The following is a 21,002-nucleotide window of genomic DNA, read 5'->3' as shown; positions in this document are numbered from 1 at the left end:
GGCCACTGCGATATTCTTATAAGGCAGGCTTGCTGCACAGATCTAGTGACCCATATTTGATCCGGCCTTGGGCACTTCTATATAGAGTTTACACATTCTTCCTGTGAGTGCAAAGATTTCCCTTGGCTGCTCTGGTTTCTGGCAGGCTGGCAGGTTAATTGGCAACAGTTGTCTAAGTGTGGGTGGGGGTTTTGAGATTTGTGGGGAGATGATGAGAATAGTTTATCAAGGAAATAATTAGTGGGGTAGGAATAATGGGAATGCTCTGACTTCTGGAAAAAATTAGCTTGGTACAGATAGGGAACTTGATCAGTCTGTGTGGTGAAGAGCCTTTGTTATCAGTGGCCCCTTTATTAGATACGCCTGCTCAGTAATGAAAATGTCAATTGGTCAGTCCTGTGGCAGCAGCTCAATGTATAAAAGTGTGTTGACTTGGTCAAGAAATCCAGGTATTGTTCAGAATGGCGAAGAAATGTGATCTAAATGACTTTGTGAATAATTTTTAGTGTTAGATGGACTATTTTGAGTATTTCAGAAACTGCTTATCTAATGGATTTTCATGCACATCAGTCTCTAGAGTTGGTGCAGAGAATGGTGTTTATATATTAAAAAAATTCAGTGAGTGGAGTTCTGTAGACAAAAATGCCTCACCAGTGAGAAGTCAGAGGAGAATGGCCAGACTGGTTCAAGCTGACAGGAAGGGGACAGTAACTCAGATAAACAAGCATTACAACAGAGATGTGCAGAAGATCATCTCTGAATGTACAACACATTGAACCTTGAAGTGGATGGGCTACAGCAGCGGAAGACTGTGAACATACACTCAGTGGCCACTTTATTACGTACAGGAGGTACCTGCTAAAGTGGCCCCTGAGTTTATGACTCCAATTTTATGTAATGAACAAATGCTATTTGTGGTACACTAATTAAATCTAATGGGTAAAAATGAAGTTGAAAACTGGGAGGTATTCAAAAATTAAGTTAATTATATTGAATTAATACCCCCCAGGAAGTCTGAGTTATATGTGCAACAAAATGTGCATAGTTGATTCAAAAGATAATGAACAGTGTAACGTATGAAGTGAGAAAGCAAACAAAAGGAAAAAAAACTACCATATATCTTGGTAAATAGGATATGGAAGAGTGGTTAAGAGTAGAAAAAGTTGACTAAGCAGTTAAGAGCGCAAATGTTTAATAGCGGGAAGTAGTGATGGTTGAGTGTTACTCAAAGAGGAGGCCTATGTACATAGATAATTAAAATATCATAGACTGATGAAATGTAATTAGGTTAACGGGATGTTGAGTTTAAAGAGAACTGGCATGCAAGGAAATACACATTTTGCTATAACTGCCGAAGTAATTGTTGAGAGTATCTGCAGGTATGCCCCGCTTTTTGAAAGTTCGCTTTACGCCACTTTGCTTTTACGAAAAAAGGCGAAAAGTGAAAATAGCGTTCAGAGTTTGTTTTGCAGCGAGCCATTATAGAGGCAGCGCGCACCCCGAGTAGCGGGAGTGGTGCTGCCAAGCTCCTTCCCCAGGAACTACACTCAGCATCAAGCCACTATAGCTTTGAACTGTGTCTGTGAGCATCTGTGCTTTATCTCGATTTATTTTGTGCAGCCATTAGCAAGATGTGTCCTAAGGTATCAGAAAAGCCCAAGAGGGCTCGTAAGGGTGTTACGCTTAGTGTAAAACTGGACTTAATTAAGCATTTCGATTGTGGTGAATGAAATAAAGACATTGTGCTTGTGCTGAACTTGCCTGCATCCACCATTCACTATTTACACGCAGAGAGAAAGAATCATGAAAGCTGCTGATGTTACTATTGGCTCTGCTAGTAGCAAAGTGGTTCCTGCTTTTACTATGTGTTAATGTTACTTGGTATGATTTGGTAGGTTATTTTTTGTGTCTGGGAACGCTCAAAAGTTTTTCCCATATAAATTAATGGTAATTGTCCGGTGACGTCATCGTCGAGAATGGCAGCTTAAGTCACTAGCTCTTCCGGAAAAACGTGTATTAAGCCCCTTTAACCCGTCAAACATAATATTTTTTGAAAAATATTTGAACTGAAAAGAGGGGCAAGAATGGGGAAAAGGAATGGAAATTAAAAAAGCGACTCTGCGGAGCCTGCGTCTGAGAGGAGTGCAGCGAGTGGCTCTCCGACCCGACCGCGTGCGAGCGAGGTGGGCGCTGGGCCTCGTTCAGACGAAGCAGCGAATATGTTCGAAATCCTGAAAAAAATAATGGAGGTCCAGAACGATGTAAAGCAGCAGCTCCGTGATATTAAGGCAGAGCTCGCCAGCGTTAATCAAAAAATAGTGGTGGTAGAGACTCGCATTGAGAAGGTGGAAGATCGCGTTCAAAACGTGGAACGGATACTGAACAAGACAATAAAAATCATATATCACCAAGAAGGTAAACTGCTTGATCTAGAGGGAAAATCATGGCAGAAAAATATCAGAATCTACAACGTTCCCGAATGAGCGGAGGGCCCGTCTATGACGGAGTTTGTCGGAAATTTACTGCGGGACGCGCTGGATCTTACCATGATCAATTATAATTAAATTCCTTTGGTACAGCACCAAGGCGGAGATTCTACGAAGGGCCTGGGGTAAGGAGAGTGTTTTTAGAGGATAAATTAATATATTTCGACCAAGATTACCCCCCCCCCACCCGCAGTCCTCCAGAAACGCAAAGAATACTCCGAAGTAAAGTGAGTGCTAAAGCAAAATAAGTTTAGATTCCAAACTCCGTACCCTGCTAAACTTCGAGTGTTTTATGACGACGGGACGCAGTTGTACCAGGCAGTGGAAGAGGCGACTACAGACATGAAGGCCAGAAGGTTGTCCGTCAGCATGACCAAAACGAAAGAAAGCCTGGCTGAGGAATTGTCTCGCTCGGCTTGGGAAATAGTGCGAGAATCGAGAAGGCAGGAGACGGGAGGAGGCCGAGAGAAACATATCAGGAAGAGACTGGGAGTTTCCCAAAGACAGTCCTCACCCCTTTCAGAAGAGCCATAAGGTTTGGCTAACTTTAAAAATGCTGAGAAGCTAAACGGAAACAAAAGTAGACGGTGATATACCTATCTCGAGAAATACTTATTATAATGTGGATTTTATATTACTTGGTTGTTATTCTTTATTCGCTCACTTACTCCTTTCTCCCCACCAAAATGAGAATATATATATGTATATGTGTGCATATATATGTATGTGTGTAATATGTGTGTGTATGTGTATGCACATATGTATGTATATATGTGTGTGTATATATATATATATATATATATATATATATATATATATATTTATAGGAGGAGTACACAGGGAAATCTTTTCTGTGTAATGGAATTGTTCACTGACTTTTATGATTACTGCAATGGGGGTCCTCAACTCACAAATAGGAGGGGTTATCCCCCACAGCTAGACATTTCCTCTAGCTCAACGGAGGGTCATTTACTAGAGACCTCAGCCTTGGAATCACACGTTCGTTGCCATTTTTGTTATTATTTGGGTTTCTTGGTTCTTATTTGTTCAGGGAGTAGATCGATTAAGTTTTATTCTAATTTCAATGATACATTGGCAGATAAATACAGATGGCTAAGTACAAGGTAAAATTCATTTCTTTTAAAGTAAATGGGCTATTAAATCCAATCAAACGTAAGAGAATTTTATCCAAAATGAAAAAAAGTGCATGGCCATGTAGTATATTTACAGGAAACTCATTTAAGTGATAATGAGCATAAAAAAATTAAAGAGAATGGGCTTCACTAATCTGTTTTTCTCCTCATATAAATCAGGACATAGGAGAGGAGTTGCTATTCTTATCTCAAGTAAGCTAAATTTTGAAAAAATATTCGAAATGTGAGATAAAGAAGGCAGATATATTCTGGTAAGGGGGAATATAGATGACAATTCAGTTACTACGCACCCTGGGGAAGTGATACTGGTTTCCTTTAGAAAATTACTGATATTATGATAACGGAAGCAGAAGGTCTCCTGATATGTGGGAGAGACTTAAATTTACAATTACAACCAAAGTTAGACTCTTCCAATAGAAAAACCTATGAAACAAAATCTTTACATAAGAAAGTTATACACTTTTTGAGGATGTTGGTTTAATTGATATATGGAGGGACCTTTTCTCTGACAGAAGGGATTACACTCATTATTCTGCCCACATTCTGTATATACACGAATAGACTATTTCATAACATTTGGAAAAGACAAAGACAAAATAAACACCTGTGGAATTGGGACAATAGATGTAAGTGACCATGCACCTATATATTTATCTGTTGATTTTAACCTACAACCAAAGAATACTATTTGGAAACTAAATTCAAGTCTACTCAATGATCCATACTTTAAGGAACAAATTAAAAAAGAAATTGGTCTCTACTTAGAATTTAATGATAATGGGGAGGTTTCACCTCCCATTTTATGGGATACTCTGAAGGTGGTCTTAAGAGGGAAATTATAGCAATATCTTCATATAAGAAAAAAATAAGGAATAAAACATTAGAGGAATTACAAAATAGACTGAAGGAACTAGAGAAAAAACATAAATTGAATTTGGCACAGGATACATTAGGGGAAATTAAAAGAATTAGGAATGAAATAAATAATTTGGCTACGCAAGAAATCAGGAAAAACTTAATGTTTCTGATACAGACATTATGAAAGTGGATTGAAATCGATGAAAATACTGGCATGGAAACTGGAAAAAAAAAAGATAGCAGAAAATGCAATTCATAGAATTAGGGACCCAAGAACGAAAATGATAAAAAATAAGCTAAGTGAAATTCAAGAAGCTTTTGAAGTGTTTTACAAAACACTATATTCCAAAGTTCCAGGGGGAAGCATAATCCAAATTGACACCTTCTTGAATTCTCTAGAGGTACCCACTTTAAGCGAAGAACAAAATAGAAGGATGACTGCTGACATAACTGAAGTTGAATTAAAAGCTGCAATTAGTAGGCTTAAATTAAGCAAGTCACCAGGATCAGATGGGTATACGGCAGAGTGGTACAAATAATTTAAAAATGATTTAATTCCTGTTTTACTCCCCACACTGAATTGGACCCCTAAGGCACAAATGCCACCCAGTTGGAAGGAAGCGATAATCTCAGCTATACCGAAAGAAGGCAAGGATAAAATGGAATGTGGGTCATTTAGACCAATATCCATTCTTAACGTAGATTATAGGTTATTTACCTCCATCATGGCCAAACGGTTAGAGGAGTTTCTACCCATACTGATACGTAATGATCAGACAGGTTTTATACGACAACTCCAGACTCGACAATATACGAAGGACACTTCACATTATGGATCATATATAAAAAAATAAAATTGAAGCAATAGTGATAAGCGTGGACGCTGAAAAAGCATTTGATTCAGTTAATTGGAATTTTCTTTACAGAGTTTTACATAGATTTGGTTTCCAAGACACAATTATTAAAACTATACAGACACTATATGACAATCCTACTGCTAGGATTAAAATCAATGGATATTTATCAAATAGTCTTACCCTAGAAAAGGGCACGAGACAGGGTTGTGCATGGTCACCACTACTCTTCGCGCTATATCTGGAACCATTAGCTTAATACATCAGACAAAATGAAGATATCAGGGGAATTACTATTAAAGGGACAGAGCATAAATTGGCTTGTTATGCAGCTGACATTTTGATCTATCTAGGGCAACCAACATACTCTTTACCTAATTTGATGCAATCCTTTGAACAATATGGTAAATTATCAGGATACAAGATCAACATAGATAAAACCCAATTACTTTCATATTACTATAGCCAACCAATAGAAATTGAAAGTCGATACCCCTGGGCATGGCACACAAAATCTTTCAAATATTTGGGCATCATTATGCCAAAAGATTTGGCAAAATTATCAGAATGTAATTATCAGCCTTTATATATAAAAATTATTAAGGAAGATGTGGCAAGATGGAGCCTGATTCCTTTTTTCAGTCTCAGTTCAAGGATTGAGTCTATTAAAATGAATATACTGCCCAGACTGTTATCTCTTTCAGACCCTACCAATAGAGATTAATCAAAATCAATTCAATGAATGGAACAAGATGCTATTAAGGTATATTTGGCAGGGTTGTCTCAAAACTTTGCAATTAGCAACGGAAAAGGGGGGATGGGGCTTGCCTTCTCTTAGAGATTATTATTTTGCAGCACAGTTGAGAGCTGTGATATGTTGGTGCAACCCATCATATGACGCTCAATGGAAAAACATTAAGGAGCGGGTACTTCCCATCCCCATACAAGCAATTTTGGCTGATAACAACCTGCAAAGGTACATAAATACTATTGATAATCCATGGGTGAAATTGACTCTTAAAATATGGAAACCACTATAAAAGAATATAATCTAGAGGGAGATATTGCAATTCTTAAATGGTGTGCATATGACTCTGATTTACACCAAATAAATTGGATGCTAGATTTAAGGACTGGACAGCTAAAGGAATAAAGTTCTTTGCAACATAATGAAAGAAGGAACACTTAAGTTTTGAAATGCTTAAGGAGAAACACTTAATAAAAAAAAAAGATTTTTATCGGTATTTACAGATGCGACAATATGTTAATAAGGCGCTTAAAAATGTAACCAAGGCAAATACATGCTTGATAGAGCTCTTTAGAAAAGCATATAATTTAGATAATGGTAGTAGAATAATTTCAAGCATGTATAAGGGGTTGTCAAATCTTAAAACACATTCGACTTCATACATTAAAACAAAATGGGAGAAGGAAGGAGGGATAATTATATCTGAGGAAGAATGGACAACAATATGGAGATATCAATGGAAGTGTACCAATTCACAGAAATGGAGGGAGTTTGGATGGAAAAACTTGATAAGATATTTTATTACACCCTCTCTGAAATCCCATTATGATAGTAACCTCCCTGTTTGCTGGAGAAATTGTGGAAATCAAAATGCAAATCATTATCATATTTTTTGGGACTTCCCTGTTATCAAAAACTATTGGAGGGGGATACACAATGCCCTACAAGACATCTTTAAATGTGAAATACCCTTGGAGAGTAAGACCATATACTTTGGATATATACCCCAAGAATGGTTGAAAAGAGATAAATATTTAATTAATATACTGTTGGTGGCTGGTAAAAAGACTCTTACTAGAAAATGGTTATCACAGGAGAGCCCAACTTTAAATACATGGATGGAAATTACAATGGACATTTACAAAATGGAGAAGATAACAGCATCTGTTAATCATAAGCTGGAACAATTTGATTCATACTGGGAAAAATAGTTTAACTACATAATGCCTCATAGGCCTGATTTTATTCTCACAAATCAATGAATATGTTGTTTTAAAAAAAAAAAAATCACTCCCTACTTGTACATAGTTCTTTCCTTTTGCTTGTTTTTTTCTTTCCACTCTTTTCTATAAGTGTATACCTCAGATAAATACTTCGTGGAGATTTGTGATTTATATGATGTATATGTACAATGTCTGAAATACATCTTATGGAAATGTTTGTTTGATGAACTTCAATAAAAAAAATAAATTACAAAAAAAATAAATTAATGGTAATTGCTTCTTCACTTTACGCCATTTCGGCTTACAAAAGTTTTCATTGGAACGCTCTACTTTCGGATAGCAGGGGAAACCTGTTTCATGCTTTTCTGGTTATTTAAGAGGGAAAACAGCATAATTATAACCAAGGCTCTAAGGGTTACAATGTAGTAACTACTAATGTAAAGTTAGAATGTATGGAATGATTAGACTGAGGTGATTGAGTAGTTGGCGGAAAGCTTTTTTCTAGTTGGGAGCCAAGGCTAATTTGAATAGTCTAGTAATTACTGAATTTGGAAACTTCTGTACATGGGATGGTGACAATTTGGAATTATTTGATAAATAGCAGATGATGCAGTTGGTAAGTTTATTTTAACAGATATGAATTATGTCACAGTTCAAAAAATGAACAACTGGAAGAACTCAGCAGATCAGACAGCATTTATAAGGGAAATGGAAGTCATCCTTGTTTGAGGCCCTTCATCTGGACCCGAAACATTCATTGTTCATTTCCCTCACAGATGCTGCCTGGTCTGCTGAGTTCCTCCAGCATTTTGTTCATTGTTCAAGATTCCAGCATCTGCAATCTTTTTTTGTCTCCAGGTCACAGTTCAGCTCTGATCTCATTAAATGGCAGAATAGGCACAAAGAATAAATTGTCCACAGATCCAATATTGAGCTTAAGGGGGTGCTGTGCAGATTTAACAAAATTTATATTTACATTTGAAAAGTCTAATGACAGGTTATTTGAAGTTGCTGTGCATTTCCTTGATAACAAGTTTGAGTGGGTAATCTGAATAAGTTGAGAAAATACTGAAGATTCAATTGGGAGAGATGATACTGCTTTAAAAAGAAAATAAATTACAATCAGGAGAGCATGGCCTAAAATGTTAGGTATTATATAAATGGAAATTAGGAAGTAGTTGTCTGTGTGTATGTGGCTCATTTGAATAACTGAGGTATGATTTTTTTCATTTTTTGTGGACTAAATTCTGCAATTGTGCTGAAGTAAGATGTATTAAGTTTATCAAATAATTTAAAAAGTAACAAAATGAAGATGTGGGTTAAGACTGGTCGGCGCGGATAAGAACGTTTGGGGATTGGACAGAGTGGGGGAGTGGGATCAAAATCAAGCGAGTGATGCATTAATGTAGGTTTGTTCTTAACAAAAGAAATTAGTTGGCTTTGTGCAGAAATACTTAAAACTGTTCACAAAACAATCAAACCATGGAAAGTATAATTCTTAAAGACTTAAAATGATGCATTTTAATGAGGGTCAATGAATTGAATCTACTCAAGATTCAATGGCAGTTCCATTGTTAAGTCCCTTTCTTGACATCCTGGGGGCGTGGTGGAAAAACATTCAAGAAGGTAGACACTTTACAAGGTAGTCCTCTTAATTGGTACTCCATTCACCACTCTCTAAACATTTATTTCTTCCACCATTGGCACACAGAGAATGTAATGTACCATCTGCAAAATGCATTGCAGTTATTTGCTTGGATAATAAAATTCATGTCTACTACCATTAAGAAGGGATCTAAATGTTCTATCTTTGGAAATGTATTGTCATTGCCATGAAAGTGAATCTTGGAACCTCCTTGCTGTTGGAGTACCCTCACCAAAAGGAATGAGGTGGATCAGGAAATCAGTCCATGGACTGCTCGATGACACTTAAGCTAGAACAATAACTACTCACCTTGTTGGTGACTCCAAAGGAATGAACAAAAAGAGTTGCATATTGAGCACAGAACGTTATTGTGCTTGAGATTTATTTGACATTGTGATTAGTTTGGTTGTGATTGCCATGTGACATTTTTCCAGTATTGTTTACAAATATGAATTATAACTTTCTGCATTTGGGGATACTAATTTTGGGTCTGTCAGATTTGTGTGTATGGAACACAATTCAGATTCATCAAATTTAAACCTGACAAATCTATGGTTCTGTTTTAATTTGCTTTGTAGATTAAGGTATTAAGCACAGATATATGGTCTTTTAATTTGGTCCAAAAATAATGGTTTATGTTTCAAGGAATTTCAAAATTGTAAAATGTAGAGTGCTTCAGGAGCTCAGTAGTCCAGGTAGCATCTGTAGAGGGAAACAGACATTCAATGATGTGGGTTTAGACCCTTTAGCTGGTTGACTGTTTTCCTTTACAGATGCTACTTGGCCTGTAGAGATCCCCCAGCAGTTTGTTTTTTTGCATCAGATTCCAGCACCTGCATTCTCTTTAGAACTGTATGCAACTGAGCTGTGGGCTGTAATTTAAAAGCATAATTTGAATGTTGATTTCATAGTTGTCTTGGTATTTGTACCTAAATCAATTACTTTTCTGACCTTCTGTTCCAGGGTTTCATTAGAAGATCAGGTCAATCTACCGAGTCATCACTTTGTTGTGATAAGACGAATGTGTCGAATCCCAGCTTCGTAAAAAAGCTCAACAGACTTCCTTTGCAAACCAGCACACCCTCTTGTACTCGGAAAGTGAAAATGGAGAAGCCATCAAGATGCTTAATTTCTGTTGATAGTGAAAACGAGGAGGATTACGCGTGGAAAAGCAGTGTTGAGCCTTGTACTGCTGAAACGACTGACCTCCCTAGTGTGGTGGAAATTTGCTGCTTCAGACAGAGTAATTCATTATGTAAGGAGCTTGTCTCTACAGAGTTTTCAAATTATTCAGAATTCCTTAGACTGTCTCGTAAAAAGCTGGAAGGTACTTGTGGTTTTGAAACTGACCATAAACCTGTGGCTTCAGTAGAAGATTTTGAACATGTAAATCCAGTAACTTCTCATCCATTTCAAGTTCAGAACGATGGTCGACATCAAACTTCACACAGGTCGTTTTACAGTAAAGAATTATTTTCTGATGACCCTGAAGAATCTCCGATATCTCCCAAGGTTGGCTTAATTCATGAAACAAATGATTTGAAAGTACTTGTCAAAGACCCTTCGGCAAAGTCTGGATTAATTAACTCTGCCTTAAATCTCAATTTAGTAAATAAACAGGTACACTGTGAATGTGAAAACAGGGATTCCAATTTGAACTTTCAGCCTGTAGTAAAATTAGACAAGTTTTCAGTAGAGAACTACTTGCATAATCAAAGCTCATTGACCACTGAGCATGGTTTTTCTAAAGCAAGCTCTTTCCAAGGAGATGCTGAAAAGAAACAGCAGATTATTAATAATCTGCATGTAAAATTCACACCCCAAAAATGTTTGGTAAAATCATCTGAAAGCCTTGTTTGGAAGCCTATTGTGTTACTCCGCCATCTTGAACTACAGCAGCACCTGCCACAAAAGAGAAGTTCAAGAAATTCACTATGTGTATCTGATGTTGATTTTGATAAATATAAATACTGTTTTGAAACGTTAGGTAAAGAACACATGTATCGAGATAGCAGCTATGTAAATTCACATCCATCTGCAGTACATCTGAATTTGCAAACTGATTGGTTAGGTGCGGAATCAGTTCAAGGCAAGTCTCGTAAAGGGTCTGTAATTGACAAAAATGTTCTTCAAAATATTAGAAGGCAAAACAACAAAACACTTTCAAAGGAAAATTATTGCCAGATGAAAACAAAGAGGCTATCTAGCCAAAATAATCTTATGAGTAGCTCCAATATACTGGGTGAGCAGAATACTTTCACTAAATCAATACATCAAAAAAGATCAAGTCCTATTTCAACAACAGTGAAATGTCAAGAGAAATCCTCACTGGATGCACTTAAGCCTACGCTTCTGCCAGCAGCAGAGGTAAGGAACTATAATAATCATACTATTGCATACTTGTTTGCACTAGTTTGTAATAACTTGTCTCAGTGAAAATCTTCTCCAAGTTGGGGATTGGTATGTTCAAGCCCTACTCCAGCATCTAAGACCTGTACTCTTGAGACAATTCCATTTTTACACTATGTAATCCATATTGAATGCTTCCATCATAAAGGAAGCACATGGGAATAAGCCATTAAGTGTTATTGGAGTTCTATTCTCAAAAGCAATTTTTTCCTTGGGCTTTGTGCATCTCCATATAACATGCTTCCTTTAGTGTCCAAAAATCTATTCGTATAATTTGTAGTTGAGCATTGCCTTCCAGGATTGATGTTTCCAAAGATTCGCTGCAGAAGTTTTCCTTCACTCAGTCCAAATCCTGGCTCAAAATGGGAACTGCTTAAACTTTTGTTCTTAAAGGCTCCTATTTGAGGTTGTTGGACAAGTCTGTGGGCTGACGATATTGCTGACATTTGTGCAAATGTATCAATGCATGGAATCCTACTGGGCATTTGTAATATTAAATATGCATGTTGTACATTTAAATTACTTTCCAGAAGTCCATTTTGTACTCCATGCCGACAAATGGCACAGGCTTCAAATGCTGAGAGTGAGTAAACCAGAGTTGTGATGTGCTTTAATGTTGGTTAGATTTTCTGACTTTACCTGCCTTTTTTTTGTAATTTATTTTTTCTTGAAGTTCATCATCAAACAAACATTTCCACAAGATGTATTTCAGATACTATACAAATATATAGTCATATTTGCCACAAATCTCCACATAATATTTATCTGAGGTATACATTTATAGAAAAGAGGAAAGAAAGAACAAGCAAAAGGAGAAAACTATGTACAAGTAGGGAGTGATCTTTTTTTAACAACATATTCATTGATTTGTGAGAATAAAATCAGGCCTATGAGGTGTTATGTAGTTAAACCATTTTTCCGTTTCAACTTATGATTAACAAATGCTGTTTTCTTCTCCATTTTGTAAATGTCCATTGTAATTTCCCATCCATGCGTTTAAGGTTGGGCTCTCCTGTGATAGCCATTTCCTGGTAAGAGTCTTTACCAGTCACCAGCAGTGTATTCATTAAATATTTATCTATTTTCAACCATTCTTGCGATATATATCCAAAATATATGGTCTAACTTTCTAAGGGTATTTCACAATTAAAGATGTCTTATAGGGCATTATGTATCCCACTGCAATAGTCTTTGATAACGGGACATTCCCAGAAAATATAAAGGTCAAAATTGGGTTCCATCTTCCTTAATTTTTTTATATATAGGCAAATAATTGCATTTTGATAATTTTGCCGAATCTTTTGGCATAATGATGCCCAAATATTTGAAAGGCTCTGTTTGCCATGCCCAAGGATATCTACTTTCAATTTCTCTTGGTGGGCTACAGTTATATGAAAGTAATTGGGTTTTATCTATGTTGATCTTGTATCCCAATAATTGACCATATTGTTCAAAGGATTGCATCAATTTAGGTAAAGAATATGTTGGTTGCCCTAGAGGGATCAAAATGTTATCTGCATAACAAGCCAATTTATGTTCTGTCCCTTTAATAGTAATTCCCCTGATATCTTCATTCTGTCTGATATATTGAGCTAATGGTTCCAGATATAACGCGAAGAGTAGCGGTGACCATGCACAACCCTGTCTCGTGCCCCTTTCTAGGGTAAAGCTATCTGATAAATATCCATTAAGTTTAATCCTAGCAGTAGGATTGTCATATAGTGCCTGTATAGTTTTAATAATTGCGATATGTAAACTCTGTAAAGAAAATTCCAATTAACCGAATCAAATGCCTTTTCAGCATCCACGCTTATCACCATTACTTCAATTTTATTTTTTTGTATATGATCCATAATGTGAAGTGTCCTTCGTATATTGTCTTATGTTTGGTGTTGTTGTATAAAACCTGTCTGATCGTTATGTATCAGTGTGGGTAGGAACTCTTCTAATCGTTTGGCCATGATGGAGGTAAATAATTTATAATCCACATTAAGAACAGATATTGGTCTAAATGACCCACATTCCATTTTATCCTTGCCTTCTTTTGGTATAGCTGAGTTTATTGCCTCCTTCCAGCTGGGTGGCTTTTATGCCTTTTAGAGCCCAGTTCAGTGTGGGGAGTAAAACAGGAATTAATACATTTTTAAATTATTTATACCACTCTGCCGTATATCAATCTGATCCTGGTGATTTGCTTAATTTAAACCTACTAATTGCAGTTTTTAGTTCAGCTTCAATTGTCCCAGTCATCGTTCTATTTTGTTCTTCGCTTAAAGTGGGTAACTCTAGAGAATTCAGGAAGGTGTCAATTTGGGTTATGCTTCCCCCTGGAACTTTGGAATAGTTTTGTAAAACACTTCAAAAGCTTCTTGAATTTCACATAGCTTATTTTTTTTTTTTATCACTTTTGTTCTTGGATTCCTAATTCTATGAATTGAATTTTCTGCTATCTTTTTTTTTTTCAGTTTCCACACCAGTATTTTCATAGATTTAGATCCACTTTCATAGTGGCTCTGTTTCAGAAACATTAAATTCTTCCTGATTTCTTGTGGTAGCTAAACTATTAATTTTATTCCTAATTTTTAAAATTTCCTCTAATGTGCCAAACTCAATTTGTTTCTTTCTAGTTCTTTCAGCTTATTTTGTAATTCCTCTAATGTTTTATTCCTTATTTTTTTCTTATATGAAGATATCGCTATAATTTTCCCTCTTAAGACCACCTTCAGAGTATCCCATAAAATGGGAGGTGAAACCTCTCCATTATCATTGAATTCTAAGTTGAGACCAATTTCTTTTTTAATTTGTTCCTCAAGATAGGGATCATTGAGGAGACTTGAATTTAACTTCCAAATAGTATTCTTTGGTTGTAGGTCAAAATCAACAGATAAATATATAGGTGCATGGTCACTTACATCTATTGTCCCAATTCCACAGGTGTTTATTTTGTCTTTGTCTTTTCCAAATGTTATGAAATAGTCTATTCTTGTATATACAGAATGTGGAGCAGAATAAAGAGTGTAATCCCTTCTGTCAGGGAAAAGGTCCCTCCATATATCAATTAAACCAACATCCTCAAAAAGTGTATTAACTTTCTTATGTAAAGATTTTGTTTCATAGGTTTTTCTATTGGAAAAGTCTAACTTTGGTTGTAATTGTAAATTTATGTCTCCCCCACATATCAAGAGACCTTCTGTTTCCGTTACCATAATATTAGTAATTTTCTGGAAGAAACTAATATCACTTCCTGGGAGTGCATATATATTCAATAGAGTAACTGAATTTCCATCTATAATTCCCCCTTACCAGAATATATCTGCCCTCCTTATCTTCCATTTCAGATACTTTCTCAAAATTTAGCTTGCTTGAGATGGGAATAGCAACTCCTTTCCTATGTCCTGATTTATATGAGGAGAAAAACAAATCAGTGAAGCCATTAGTTTTCCATGCTCATTATCACTTGTGTGTTTCCTGTAAATATAGTATATGGGCTTGTTCTTTCTTCATTTTTGATAGAATTTTACTGCACTTGATTGGATTTAACAGTCCATCGACATTAAAAGAAATGAATTTTACTTTGTCCTTAGCCATGTGTATTTATCTGTCAGTATTTCACTGAAATTAGCAGAATAAAACTTAATCAGTCTACTCCCTGAACAAATAAGAACCAAGATGTGCAAATAAAAAGAAAGGTAACAAAGGTGTGATTCCAAGGCTGAGGTCTCTAGCAGATGACCCTGGGTTGAGCTAGAGGAAACGTCTAGCTGTGGGGAATAGCCTCTCCTACCTGTGAGTTGAGGGCTCCCACTGCAGTACCCATAAAAGTAAGTGAAAAAATCTATGTTCATTACACAGAAAAGATTTCCCTGTGCATTCCTCCCATGTATATATTCTCATTTAAGTGGGGAAAAAGGAGTGAATGAATAAATAAAAATAAAATAATTAAGTAATATAAAATCCATATTGTGATATGTATTTCTTGAGATAAGTATAGCACCGTCAGTTTTTGCTTCTGTTTAACTAATCAACACTTTTGAAATTAGTCAGACCTTATGGCTCTTCTGGAGGGGGTGAGGGCTGTCTTTGGAAAACTCAGTCTCTTCCTGATATACTTCTCTCGCCCTCCTCCCATCTCCTGCTTTCTCGGTTCTCTCACTGTTTCCGAAGCAGAGCGGGATAGCTGCTCAGCCAGGCTTTCCCTCAGTTTGATCACGCTGACGGGCAACCCTCTGGCCTTCATGTCAGCAGTCGCCTCTTCCACGGTGTGATACAGTCGCATCCCACCTTCATAAAACACTCGCAGTTTAGCAGGGTACAGAGTCTGGAAGCTAATCTTTCTTTGCTTTAATACTCGCTTTGCTTCAGAATATTCCTTGTGTTTCTGCAGGATCACTGGGAGGTAATCCTGATCAAAATATATCAAATTCCCGTTCAAAAATACCTTCTTTCCCCAGGTCTTGCGCAGAATCTCTGCTTTGGTTTTGTGCTGAAGGAATCTGATTACTATTGACCATGGCTTACCTTCCCTGTCTCCAGAAGGCCTCGGGACGAGCGCTCGGTGTGCTCCCTCAGTGTTGAGTTCCTTAGTCGAAGGAATCTCCAGCAGGTCCCGTAGTAACTTTTCTAAAAACTCCACCATAGACAACCCCTCCGCTCCTTCAGGAACATTATATATCCTGATATTCTTCCATCGTGACCTTCCTTCTTGGTCAAGTAGTTTATGTTCTTGTTGATTTAACACTTCTATCATCTTACTTAGCATCCATTCCACGTTTTGAAGGCGATCTTCCACCTTTTCAATTCGTGTCTCTGCCACTGCTATTTTTTGATTAACGTTGGTGAGCTCTGTCTTGATATCATTTAGTTGCTGTTTTATGTCTTTTTGGAAATCCCGCATCTCTTCCAGAATTTTTATTAAATTTGCCATTTCGTCTGAATGAGGCCCAGTGTCAGCCTCGCCAGCACGCACACGTGTAGGATGGATCACCAACCTTTATTGCATCGCGGACCGGTTTAGTATTGACAATATTCTTGCAGACCGGCCAACAGGGACGGGGTGGGTGGGGGTGTTAATCGTGACCAGATATAGATGATAAGTCAACTATAAGTCACTTACAAATGGCTAATACACTCAATTTCGTTTCTAAAAGGTAACGAATTTAATATTAAACACATAGTGCATATTTTCTTCAGATGAACATAGTGATAAGTCAATTATAACTCACTTATAAGTCAATAGCATCATGACATTTTAAGTAACATTTGGATATTAAACACACAGCACATATTTTCCTTGTATGAACATATAAAATCATTGCAACACACCAGTGAGAGGACAAGGTAAGGGCCAGAGGTCCCTGTGCCGGGGCTGCAGTGGTTGCAGCCCAGAGAGAGTGACCGACCAAGCGAGGAGTGCGACAGGGCGTGTGCTTGCCCCCCTTGTAGGTAGGTAGGATCTATGAGAAAACTTGTATTTGGCAGATTAACGGGGCAAAATAAACGTTTTTCCAGAGGAGCTATATTTTAGGCTGCCATTCTGAACGATGATGTCACTGGAACCAGCTTTACCTGGCTCGTTGTGAAAGAGTCAAAGAGGCATCCACTTTCCTCCAGACAGGTCCCTTTAAAATTTCCACCTGAATTCCTCCCTTTGCAGAAAACATCTTGGACCTCACAGGAGAATGCCTGAGACTAATACAGTTGGCCCTCCTTATCTGCGTGTTCCGCATGCGCGGATTCAACCAACCGCGAAACGAGAAAACCCAGAAGTTCTCTTCCAGCACTTGTTGTTTGAGCATGTACAGACTTTTTTCTTTCTTGTCATTATGCCCTGAACAGTGTAGTATAACAACTATTTTACATAGCATTTACATTGTATTAGGTATTATAAGTAATCTAGAGATGATTTAAAGTATACCGGAGGATGTGCGTAGGTTACCGTGGATCGGGATTGAAAAAAAATCGTAAGTTCTCTGACTATGAAAGTCGGAACAGGTACATCCGGTATTATTTAGCGTCAGTCAAACATTTGTCTTAGTATATATTTTACTTTTCTATGCATATAAAACGCTTAATAACGTATGTTTTAGCAACCAGCTCGGGAATGGAAGTTCCTGAGTTCGATCTAGTGACAGGTCGCTCCCGAGCGCGCTCTCCATCCGTGTCTGGTTAATGTGGAGGATCAAAAACCCAAAACCCCAAAATCCAATAATTAAACCACTGCGTTGCTTAGTAGTAATTGTAGCTTTCATCGGAGCAGGGCCATTCTCACTTTATCCTTTAAAATTGTTCCGATCATTGACCAACTGTAGTCTAACACTTTTCCAATGACCGATGGCGTTTCACCTCTGTCCGATCGCTTTATTATTTCCACTTCATTTTCAATCGTGATTATTTTCGTGAACAGAAACACTATGGATTCCGAGCTCTGCCGCCGGGCCCTAATGTCCACCGCACTGAGACAGGTTAAATAAGGTCTGGGGTTCTGCTGGGTCCTAAGGTCCACCGCATTGAGACAGGTTGAATAAAGGACTTGAGCATCTGTGTTTTTTGGTATCCGCGAGGGGTCCCAGAACCAATCCCTTGCGGATAAGGAGAGTCGACTGTACCTTAGTTTCTGGCTGTCCAACTTGGTGGAAAAGCATCTTGTCTCCTCTGATAAATTAGAATTTGTATTTCAGTATGACCCCTTCTTGTTGTTCTAATCATCAGTAAATATAGTGTTATTCTATTTGGTCTCATTGTAGGGTAACCTTTCTTATGGATCAAATGATAATTGAATTTTCGTTAAGGAGAGTATCATCCTTGAGTAAAGATGGTGTGTCTCAGGAGAACCCTATATCATTGCCTTAAATTGTCTGTTGCGACACTTAAATTAACACAGATGTCTGTGGCCCTATTCAAGAAGGTATTGTAGGTAACTGTTCTGATCAAGATATTCAATCAATTGAAAAATTATCTAATTACTTATCCCCACTGGTTTGTGAAGCTTTGCTGAATGTTAACTAGATGCTATCAAAAGTACAAGTGCTTTATTCATAATAAGCTATTTAAAGATGTCTTGAGGAGATGAAACAAGTAATACAACTGTTAACTACAAAAACACGAGATTCTGTAGATGCTGGAAATCTTGAGCAACGCACACAATGCTGGAGGAACTCGGCAAGTTAGGCAGTACCTATGGAGGGGAATAAACAGTCAATGCTTCGGGTGAAGACTCATCTGCTCGCTTTTACACCTATCTCTTCCCCTGCAATTTTATTCTGGTTTCTGATTCCTTCCTTTCCAGCCTTGGTGAAAGATCTTGGTTTGAAATGTCGACTGTTTATTCTCCTCCAATGATGCTGTCTGACCTGCTGAGCTCCCCCCAGCATTTTGTTTGTGTTGTTAACCTCAAGATTAATTTCTTCATCTGCTTTTTTTTAAAATTAAAGTCAACTCTTCCAGGAATTTTTTGTTCAACGGTTTGCAAAAGAAACCTCTTAACTATGTTCTGATATACTAACAATCTGAAACTGCCACAATATTTTTGTTTTCAACACATTTTTAAAATTGTTTTTCATTTGCCTTTGAGGGAGGCAATTTGGCCCATCAAGAAAGACAAAAACTTCAGATACTGTACCTGCAAGATGCACAATGCCCTTGGAATTTGGTTTGAGTGTGAAAATTAGAGCAAATCACGGAACTTCCTTGCTGTTGGAGTACCTTCATCAATAGGAATGCAATGTTTCCAGAAATTAGTCCATTTTGGATTGAGTAATCTGCTGACCTTGCTGGTGACTCCCTGATTTCAAAAGAATGAATTTTTAAAAAAAAGTTGCCTAAGTTATTATTCTTGCTTAACATTGTGAAAAGTTTGTGAAGAGTTTGTATTCTGTTTATCAGAAGATTTGATTTGATGTACAAATCATCCATTGGGCTAATCCTGTAAGTGCACTGATATCAGAATCAGGTTTAATATTACTGGCATATGTTGTGAAATGTGCTGTTTTGTGACAGCAGTACATTGCAATGCATAATTTAAAGAAAACCTATATATTACAATAAGGAACTTGCATAAAAATTAAATAAGTCATGCAAAAGGAGAGCAAAAAAATTGGTAGTGTACATGGGTTCATTATCCATTCAAAAATATGATGGTGGAGGGGAAGAAGCTGTTCCTAAGCTGTTGAGTGCGTGTCTTCAGGCTCCTGTACCACCTCCTTGATTGCAGCAATGAGAAGAGGGCATGTCTGAGTGATGGAGCTCCTTAATGATGGAAGCTGCCTTTTTGAGTCATCACCTTTTGAAGGTGTTCTCGATGCTGCGGAGGCCAGTGCCCATGATGGAGCTGGCTGAGTTTACAACCTTTTGCAGCTTCTTCTGAACCTTTATAGTGGCCTTTCCGTACCAGATGGCAATGAAACCAGTTAGAATGCTCTCCGTGGTACATCTGTGAGAAATTTTCGTGACAACTTATTTTATATGAAACATAAAGCACATTCTGCAGATGCTGGAAATCCAGTGAGACACACAGAAAATGCTGGAGGAACTCAGCATGTCAAATCCTCTGCACAAGATTGGGAAAAGCTACAGTGGGCCCCTCCATATCAGTGATGCAACATTCCCGCTACATCTGTAGAAATTTGTGAGTGCCTTGATGATATACCATGTGTCCTCAAACCACTTGTGACATATAGCTGCTGCTGCCTTTGTAATATGTTGGGTCCAGGATAGACCTTAAAAGCTGTTGACACCCAGGAACTTGAAACTGCTCACCCTTTCCACTGCTGATCCCTCAATGCAGACCCTTAATTAGGCAGGAGTTGATTCAGGCCATCACCAACTTCTCAAAGTACTTCATCACAGTAGATGTAAGTGCAACTGAGTGATAATCGTTCAGGCAGCTCACCCTGCTCTTGGGCACTGGTATGACTGGAATAAGTTAACGGAAATCATGTAGCTCCTTTGTTCCGTGAAGTCTACCTGATGTACTTGCATTCAAGTTGGGCAGACAGATGGGTCTTGGGGAAGAATAGTTCTCCTTTATCTTTCTATCCTTGAGTATTTCTTTCATTTGGTTGTGCTAGTGAGGCCAGCTTACGATAGGGAACTTGGTGTTAGATGACCCGAGGAGTCCTTGTGCTTAGGGCACCAATACTGTTTTATTTGATAGATGTTCAGATAGTTGTATGAATGTAACAAGATCTGGTCATCATTTGAACTTAATTTGCCATCATAGTTCCATCACACTCCATTCATACTCTGCAATAATCAAAATGGTAAAGTAGAAGGCTAGCCATTGCTTCCTAATATTGTCACTCTCCAAGTATGCAATTCTGAAGAGGTGTTCCTTGCCAGCTGAACAACAGTGGGTACAGAGCAAAGCAGGCAATGCTTTCTGTGTCTGAAACTTATTTGATGCTTATCCTGCAGGTTTGCAGTCTGTATCTAAATTTAGTAAGTCCTTGCCATTATTTGAACTGAATAATTTGCCGTAATTCCTGTTTACGCTTTGTGATATCCCCAGTGAAAGTCAGTTAATTCTTCCTTCACCCTCATTGAATATAACATTGTCAATATCACCAGCAGCATTATTCCAAGGAATACCACTGAGCAGAAGATGACCATGACTAGATACCTGATTCCT

The 21,002-nt window shown here is 37.6% G+C and overlaps 1 protein-coding gene across 1 annotated transcript in view; it reads left to right on the top strand.

Annotated features, from left to right (window-relative positions):
* Nucleotides 1-21,002, top strand: part of haspin (histone H3 associated protein kinase) — a 75,839-nt gene that overhangs the window by 22,889 nt on the left and 31,948 nt on the right. The window contains exon 4 of the mRNA XM_073064944.1: nt 9,932-11,335. Within this exon, the coding sequence (XP_072921045.1) occupies nt 9,932-11,335 (1,404 nt within the window). The remainder of the gene's footprint in view (nt 1-9,931; nt 11,336-21,002) is intronic.

Source organism: Hemitrygon akajei, chromosome 13 (assembly GCF_048418815.1).
Source record: "Hemitrygon akajei chromosome 13, sHemAka1.3, whole genome shotgun sequence".
Taxonomy (NCBI): Eukaryota; Metazoa; Chordata; class Chondrichthyes; order Myliobatiformes; family Dasyatidae; genus Hemitrygon; species Hemitrygon akajei.
Note: the sequence above shows the minus strand (reverse complement) of the source record. Positions and strands in the feature narration are given on the sequence as shown.